Below are 8,591 nucleotides of genomic sequence, written 5' to 3' on the forward strand. Positions count from 1 at the left end.
AATTTAAAAAGATCTTTAAAATTCCAAAAAATTAAAAAATAAGAAATTTTTTATAAAATCAATTTTGAAATTAAAATTGAAAATAAATTTTATGTTTCTTTTTAAAAAATAAAAACTCTTCCAAAATTTTCTATAAAATTAAAACGAACTTTAAATTCCAAAAAATTGAAAAAAATAAAGAAATTTTTTATAAAATTAATTTTGAAATTAAAATTGAAAATAAAATTTTATTTTTCTTTACAAAAATAAAATTTTATATTTCTTAAGTTTATTTTCTATTTTAATTTCAAAATTAATTTTATAAAAAAATTCTATATTTTTTCAATTGTTTAGGAATTTTAAAGATCTTTTTAAGTTTTTAGAAAATTTTGGAAGAGTTTTTATTTTTTAAAAAGAAAAATAATTTTTTTATAAAAATCTTCTTTATTTTTTATTTTTTTGGAATTTTAAAGATCTTATTAAGTTTTTAGAGAATTTTTTATATTTAATATGTACCAAATAAAACTAAACATGCTAGTAAGTACATTGAAAATGTGAGTAGCCTAGTGCTAAAATACCTTGCCATTTGACCAACCAACCTGGGTTCAAATCCAGGGGTCTATATATTTTTAATTTCAAATCATATAAAACGACGTCGTTTCACTTAACGCCGTTTCACTTAACGCCAACAATAAACGATGTCAAATATTTCTGTTAAATTTGTTGACGGCGTGCTAAATTGGCAAGTCAACGAAAATATTGTTAATTAATTCTAAAGTCAATGAAAGTTTGGTGTTTTTTTGGTCAGCTCAAAAGTTCATGTTTCTTTTGGCAATTCGTATAAAGTTGATATTTTTTTTGGCCGAATTCTCATTGTTTTATACTTTTTTCTAGCTAGAGACTCTTCTATAGAAGCACCTAGGCCTGAGACTTATTATCCGAGATCCGGATTCGATCCGAGATCCGGATTCGATCCGAGATCTGGATTCTATCCGAGATCTGCTCCGGATCCGCTCCGAAAATAAGATATTCGGAGTGCACGGATCCGAATCCGGATAGTAAAATCTTGGATCCGTCCAAACCGAATCCGAATCCGGATATCTTAATTTTTAGGTGTGGATATCCGGATCAGGATCCGTATTTTTAAAACACATTAAATTTTTAAATTTCATAAATATTTATATTTGATATATTAATATTTATACATGAATTAATCTTATAATATTATATTTTGGTTTTTACAATATTATAGACATATATAAATATATTTATAAATATTTAATTTATGTAGTATATTAAAAAATTAGTATTTTTAATTATTTTTACGGATCCGGATCCGGATACGGATATCCGCGGGTAATAGAATGATATTCGGAAATCACGAATCCGGATCCTGATATTAAATTCACGGATCCGGATCCGGGTACCCTGAATTTTCCAGATATCTGGATCCGTCCCAGGCCTAGAAGCACCCATGTAATTCTCTAAAAATATCTATTGACAAATAATAATTAAAATTAAATGAGTATATATCGTAAACTTATTATGTTTTAAAAATTGATAGACACATATATATTATAATAATTTAGAATTGAAAACAAAATGTTTATATAAAAATAAATGAAAACAAAAATCTGCGCGGTTGGGCGGGTCGAGATCTAGTAATAATTAAAATTAAATGAGTATCTCAAGATGTGAACTTTAACTCAATAGTATTTCAATACTTATTTAGTTTTTAATTATTATTATTTATCGCTAAACTGTTTTTTTTTTAACTTTACTTAAATTCTATGGATGGACATGCTTTAATATCTCAAAAGTAAATACATTAGTTAAACATTAGGCAAAGAATTGATGAAATTTTTGACAGACAATAATATGTGACGAAAATTAATATCATTCTACTAAATCTTCGTCAGAAAATCATAATTTTCCATGGATGATATAAATTAGTTTTGCAAATGACGTTTCTTGTCTTCACAACTAACTCATTCGTAGAATAGACTGTTTGAAATGATCGTCTCATGCATTTCATGAACATTCAAGAATATTAAGAGGAAGCATGGAGGTTTAAAACAATACACAACCAGAAGCAAATCAACAAGCCACTAGCACAAATATGACACTGGTTGTTAGATACCAAAGAATATTATTCTTGGTATCTAACAATGGTAATAAGATATACGATCAGAACAATCTTGATTAGGATTGATCTTACCAAAACTTGATAGATACAAAGTACTTGAGAGTAGCTCTTAGGTCCTCTATCAGCAACCACCTAATCAAATCATCATGATGGTATATGAGTATGAGTATGAGTAAAAGCAACTACAATCATAAACAGATAACTACATCACTCGGATTCAAAGGAACATAATGGCAATCTTAACATTGGAGAATATATTTATAATTTTTTTTTGAAGAAAATATAAAGAAAACCAGTGGAGAATATGTTACTTTATTTTTCTAAGAAATTCAAATTTGGAGGAAGAGAAAGTTAAACATTAGAGATGCTCTAAATAAATTTATGGTCAGATCAAATCTATCAAAATTTAATTAAATCTGTCAAAATTAAGTAAATTAGTGGTCAAAGAATCTAACGAAACCCAATTAACTCTATCAAAACTAAATAAATCAGTGGTCAAAGAAAAATAAACCTAGAAACCTTGTATAAATCCGTAAAAATTAAGTAAATATGTGGCCGAAGAAACTAAATATAACAAATTTCTATTAAATCTATGAAAGTTAAGTAAATTTGGTCAAAGTGAAAATTTTCTTACAAAAATCTATTGAGCTTCTAATTAATTAAGTATATAAATAATTAAATATATATTTTACCGAAGAGAAATAAATTTATGTTTATGGGATATATAAAACATGCACTACAAGAATAAATGGATATTGTGACAATGTTTTTAGTCACAATATACAAATAATTTGTCACATATTATCTATTGTGACCGATATGTGACGGTTTCTGAAAAGTCACAATAAAGTCGTCACAAATTCAACTTAGTCATAAAATTGTCACAACTATAGAGACAATTACAATAGTATCAGTTTTGTTACAAACTGTTACTAGATAAAGTTGTCACAAAACTGACACAAAGTGTTACGCACAAATACGTTAGTAAGTGCGAGACAATTTGTGACAATATTTCTGTCACACATCTGTAACTAGTCACTTCGTATTTGTGGCAATTAACAAATACTTACCAAATAAATTATAGTTATTGCGTGGCTTTTATATGTTTTAATTATATTTATAAAACTAATTAGTTTAAGACTCCGATTGGTGACATTTTCGGGAACACGAGGAACGAATAGGAAATGAACATATAGGAATAAAATTGCAGGAATGAAAATGAATGATTGTTCCTTATCAAATTTAACAAGGAATGCTTTTGTTCTATATTTCTCTACAAAAAAAGGAATGGAGATGAATAAGAAGGAAAAATTATTCCTTGTGAATGTTGATTTTTTTTTGGAATGATAAGGAATTCAGTGTTCCCTTTCGTCCCTTGGTCACTATTCAAAGCCTAAGTAAATTAAATAAAAGGTATTTCATGTTAAAAGAAAATTTAATTAAAATAAAAAAGAAATTTGTAATTAGAATATATTTTATTGACATCCCAAACTACATATCGGTTAACTGGTTACAAAAATTAAGCTGGTATTAGAAACCAAATATGATACAAACCAAAGCAAAGCAAATTAGGGTAAACTGGTCTCCTACACCACCACCTCCTTTGCCTCCGTCAAACCACAGCAACCAAACGAGATTCGTATACTCCTGGTCTCCTACACCACTACCTCCTTCTCCTTCCGCCCTTGTCTACACCTCCGCCATCATCATTGGCTGTTCATATACTCCCGATGAAAGCCTTTAACACTGTAGTGGTCAGATCTACTACAAAGTAGTGGTTGTACAAATTAAGTTTGTCTAAAGGCAAAATCATTATTTTTTATTTTTCCTGCTCAGTTGAAGAATATAGTAATGACATTTTGATAAGTACTGTTTTTGATAATAAATGACTTAAATGCAAAATAAGTATGAAATTTAAACTAGTTTTTAAACAAAATTAGAGTCAAATTTATAATTAAGAGTCAAATTTACTTTTTCTTTTTTAATAAACAAACTATTAGATCTTTTCCCTTTTTATACTTAATTTATAAATTTGCAAATCAAATTTCTTCTTGGAATTTTCGTAGGTACTATATATAAATACAAACACAAACACACAAAAAAGAAAAAAAAACGAACACACCTAGCATCATAACAAAACCCCAATTAATTTCTCCGATAATGGACAGCTTGCCTGGCCATCTCTTGAACAAGGTTCTCTTCAAGACAGATCTCAGAGCTCTGGCTATGTTGTGTTGCACAAATACATCACTCCAGTCCCATATACACGATCCTTCTTTTGTATCTGAATACTATTCTCAGATAAAATCCAGTTTGCTTCATATCTCCACTTATGGCTCACCTTACCTAGTCTACCACCACCCACACAGCGGTTCTAGGTCACATAAAACCAAAAACAGGTTAATGGAGTGTCATATTTTGGAATGCTGCTCAGGCCTTCTTCTACTTTTCATTGATGGTCGTCTATGCGTGACAAACCCCATTAGGAAGAAGTTTCGATTCTTGACTCGTCGGGACAAGAGAAAGCAGCTAGGGCTCGCGGTTAATCAGCTTGATCGAACCACACAGAATTTCAAAGTTGTGTACATATTCGAGATGGCAAAAACCGATCAAACGAAGTATGGTTTCGAGATTAACGCCGGAGACTCATGGACATATTCAAAAACTACACTTACTTGCCACACAAACAATCTTGATGACCGTATGAAGAACCCTGTTTACTTGAACGGGTCTCTTCACTGGCTAAGAAACGACGGAAGCATCATAGCTTTCAACCCCGAAACAGAGCAAGCACGGCTGATCCAGACTGACTTCCCCCGGGGATTGACTTCGAGAACGCTCTTTGCACCCGGAGTTAATAGCTTGACTTTGGTATCAGCCAATGAGAACATTCTCAGTGATCCCAAATGGGTCCTCGAGAAGCAGATCCAGAACGGAGTGATTGACAAAATAGTTACTTGGTACGTAGAAGCTTACAACGGAAAGTGTTTAGTGTTACGAACTTGTTATGATGGAGTAGTTCATGTGTACGACTTGAGTGCTAGCAAGTGGGCAGTCATGGGTTCGGTTCCAACGTGGTGCGATGCAAATCGAGATTTTTTTCTATTCACGCCGTCGTCGTCTTCTGTGGTAGGACTTGATGAGATATTGGCTTGTGGTGATAGACGCATCTCCTCTCTAAGATTGATTATGGGACTTGTTGATGGAAGCTCATCAGAAAAGGTGGAGTAGCAACTTGTTGATGGAAGCTCGTCAGAAGAGATGAGATTACTTTTGAGGATATTATTTGTATGAGCAACATACCAACACAAACGAACTGTGTAGTAGACACATTCGTATTAAGCGAGGAACATGCATGTGTCTTTTGGTTGATGAACATGGTACTGTTTTATGTTTTCTTCTTTTTTTTCGAAAAATTCTCCTAGATATTATTTTTTTTAGTTTATTTTCACAAAAATAGACTCTAAAAGAGAAAAATGACCAAAAGATGTTTTATTAAAAAGTAAATATACATTTATACACTTAGGGTTAACTAATCTAAGACTTAAGATTTAGAGTTAACGGGTTGGGTTTTGGGGATAAGTTCAAATTTTTAAAAATAAAAAATTAAAATTAAAATTTTCAAAATAAAAAGAGCTATTTTGATCATTTTATTTTTTGAGAGCTATTTTGTGACAAAAACTTTAAAAAAAACTATTTGAAAGAAATTGAAAGTTGAATGAATGAAAATCTCACATAGTTTTAGAAAAATAATTAACTAATATAAATTGATATAATCTACTTACTTATCATCAATTGATTTTATATTAATTAAATTTTCACTAATTCTAATTAAATTTCACATAGTACAGAATCAATGAATGAATGAAAATCTTACATTGGTAATTGAAAAACAATTAACTAATATATACATAAATAATGTCAATCCACTCATTACCATTTAGTTTTAGATTATAAATCTATTATAAATCGAATTTATTATTAATAAGGTGCTCATAATCCGCAAAACAATGAAAAAACTTAACTAAAAATACCTTAGCAATATTCTTCTAACTATAAAACTATCAATATTATTTATCTATATACATTAACAGGAAAATAAACTAAAAATGCCATGTCTTAATCAACAGGCTAGGTGGTTTATATTCTGGGCCGACCCCAACCAAAAAACTTCAACATATAAAAGTTGTCCTAATGTGTTTTTATAATGAATGCTTCTTATGCTAGTTAATTATAACAGTGATAATGGAGGATATAGAAATCAAGAAGATCGCAATGATGATGCAATTCCTTTTGCTATGAGATATATTTAACAAATTTAGATAGATGCAACTATTATTTGTATTCATCTCTAAAAAAAACTATGGAGGGTTCTTCCGATTTAAACGGTTGTGATTTTGTATGAACTATATATAGAACACACAACTATCCATAAATTCAAGATAGGCACCATCATCTCCAATCTTTTGTTTCTTCTTCTTCAAGCCTAATTTGTTTTTGAAATGCCTTCAAGCAAAGACACCAACAGCCAGAAATTTACAAAACTAAAGAAAGTAGAAACTGATCCAGACCCTGACCTTTACGACATAACATACGTCGATGTAACTCCCTCTGAAAGCTGCTCTTCTCCATTGTCCAAATCACCATGGTCCGTACAAGTCGATCCCAACGTCATAGAACCGCCACGTTCTTCTGCGTCAAAATCCACGGCGTCGCACGCCAAAGAACCTAAGAACTACTCTCCCAACATTCTCATGGGATCCCTGGTCCGCGAAGAAGGCCACATCTATTCTTTAGCTACCTCTGGCGATTTACTCTTCACAGGATCTGACTCCAAGAACATTAGGGTTTGGAAAAACCACATCGAGTTCTCCACTTTCAAATCCAACAGCGGGTTGGTTAAAGCTATTGTTCTTGCAGCAGACAAGATATTCACCGGACATCAAGACGGGAAGATCCGCGTTTGGAAAGTCTCGTCTAAAGACTCGAGCGTGTTCCGTCGCGTTGGCACCATGCCGCTTATCCGAGACTACATCAAAAACTCCATAGCCTCTTCCTCTTACTTGGGTTTCATGAGACGGAACCGAACCAGCACAAGCGCGCAAGGGTTCCGACATCTTGACGCCATCTCGTGTCTAGCGTTAAGCGAAGACAGGAGGCTTTTGTATTCGGGGTCGTGGGATAAAACGTTTAAAGTGTGGAGAGTCTCTGACCTCAGATGCTTGGAGTCGGTGAACGCGCACGATGACGCGGTGAACGCGGTCGTCGCGGGTTTTGACGGTTTGGTTTTCTCCGGTTCAGCGGATGGTTCGGTTAAAGTGTGGAGGAGAGAGGATCAAGCCAAGGAGACGAAACATTTCTTCTCCGAAACGTTATTGAAACAAGACTGCGCCGTGACGGCGATAGCGGTTGATCAGAGCGGGATGTTAATTTACTGCGGTTCATCTGACGGAACCGTTAACTTTTGGGAACGGGATGATAATATGAAAAACGGCGGCATTTTGAAAGGGCATAAACTCGCTGTTCTTTGTCTCTTCGCGGCGGGGAATTTGTTGTTTAGTGGTTCTGCTGATCTTGGGATTCGTGTTTGGAGGAGACCCGAACGCGGTGGTGGTGGCGGCAGAGGTGGAGAGCACGCGTGTGTTTCGGTTTTGACAGGACATGCAGGTCCGGTGAAGTGTTTGGCCGTGGAGAGAGATCAAGAGTCTGTATCGGGTGAGAGACGGTGGATTGTGTACAGTGGGAGTTTAGATAGGTCGGTGAAGATGTGGCGTGTTTCGGAGAATTCTCCGCCGTTGGAATTTATGACAGATTCGTCTGGTGGTTCTTCTAGGTTAACGGTGGCTCCTAGCTTCTCGGCTCAAGGGAGAATTAGCCACAATAAATAGTTATATATTTTTGTACGCAAGCGAAAAACACTATATTATTTAAATGTTTATTATGTAAAAGAGATTGATCCAAAAAAAAAAAGATTGATCCAACAGTTTATAAGACCATGATCAACGCATGTATACGTCTCATAATTTTTAACTAAAAAAACGTTTCATAAATAAAAAATATAAAAGACACATCTTAACATAAAAATACCAAATCATGCTCTAAGAACCCCAAAAGATCTCTCCCATTAATCATGTTCTAACACTGTTCTAGAATATATTTTATAAGGTCGTATATTCGGCGGATATACTCTGTTCGGACAAAAAAATACTGAAATTATAGTATTCAGTTAACTATACGGTTATTCTCAATTTTAAATCAACTTTGGTTTAGCTCAGACAAATTAAAAAGCTATGCATATTATGACAGAGAAACTCTTTTTTAATATAGGTTTTAGAGCATGATTAATGGAGGTTATTAGGGTGGGGTTCTTAGCAGAATATAAGATACCGTCTCTAAATTTTTAACTAAAAAAGCTAAAAACCAATTCTTAACTTTTTTTAGTTAAAAATTAAGAGACGCTTTCTTA

General features: G+C 32.9%; 2 protein-coding genes across 3 annotated transcripts; both read left to right on the forward strand.

The window, feature by feature from the left end:
* Positions 1-4,285: 4,285 nt before the first annotated feature.
* LOC106311244 (putative F-box protein At1g57580) lies at positions 4,286-5,467 on the forward strand. Of its 2 annotated transcripts, XM_013748454.1 has the most exons (2): positions 4,286-4,720; positions 4,853-5,467. In XM_013748454.1, the coding sequence occupies exons 1-2, from the start codon at positions 4,286-4,288 to the stop codon at positions 5,354-5,356; spliced, it is 939 nt and encodes a 312-aa protein (XP_013603908.1). In that variant the 3' UTR covers positions 5,357-5,467. The 2 variants fall into 2 exon arrangements, with proteins under 2 accessions (XP_013603908.1, XP_013603907.1); XM_013748453.1 differs by having other exon boundaries at positions 4,286-5,467.
* A 1,031-nt stretch (positions 5,468-6,498) lies between these two features.
* Positions 6,499-8,030, forward strand: LOC106310809 (vegetative incompatibility protein HET-E-1). Its single transcript, XM_013748034.1, has one exon. The coding sequence runs from the start codon at positions 6,628-6,630 to the stop codon at positions 8,011-8,013; it is 1,386 nt and encodes a 461-aa protein (XP_013603488.1). The 5' UTR covers positions 6,499-6,627; the 3' UTR covers positions 8,014-8,030.
* Positions 8,031-8,591: the final 561 nt, after the last annotated feature.

The sequence above is a fragment of the Brassica oleracea genome, chromosome C8, assembly GCF_000695525.1.
Source record: "Brassica oleracea var. oleracea cultivar TO1000 chromosome C8, BOL, whole genome shotgun sequence".
Taxonomy (NCBI): domain Eukaryota; kingdom Viridiplantae; phylum Streptophyta; class Magnoliopsida; order Brassicales; family Brassicaceae; genus Brassica; species Brassica oleracea.

Coding starts and splice junctions, on each gene's coding strand:
- LOC106310809 (XM_013748034.1), top strand. CDS start 6,628: ATGCCTTCAAGCAAAGACACCAACAGCCAGAAATTTACAAAACTAAAG.
- LOC106311244 (XM_013748453.1), top strand. CDS start 4,286: ATGGACAGCTTGCCTGGCCATCTCTTGAACAAGGTTCTCTTCAAGACA.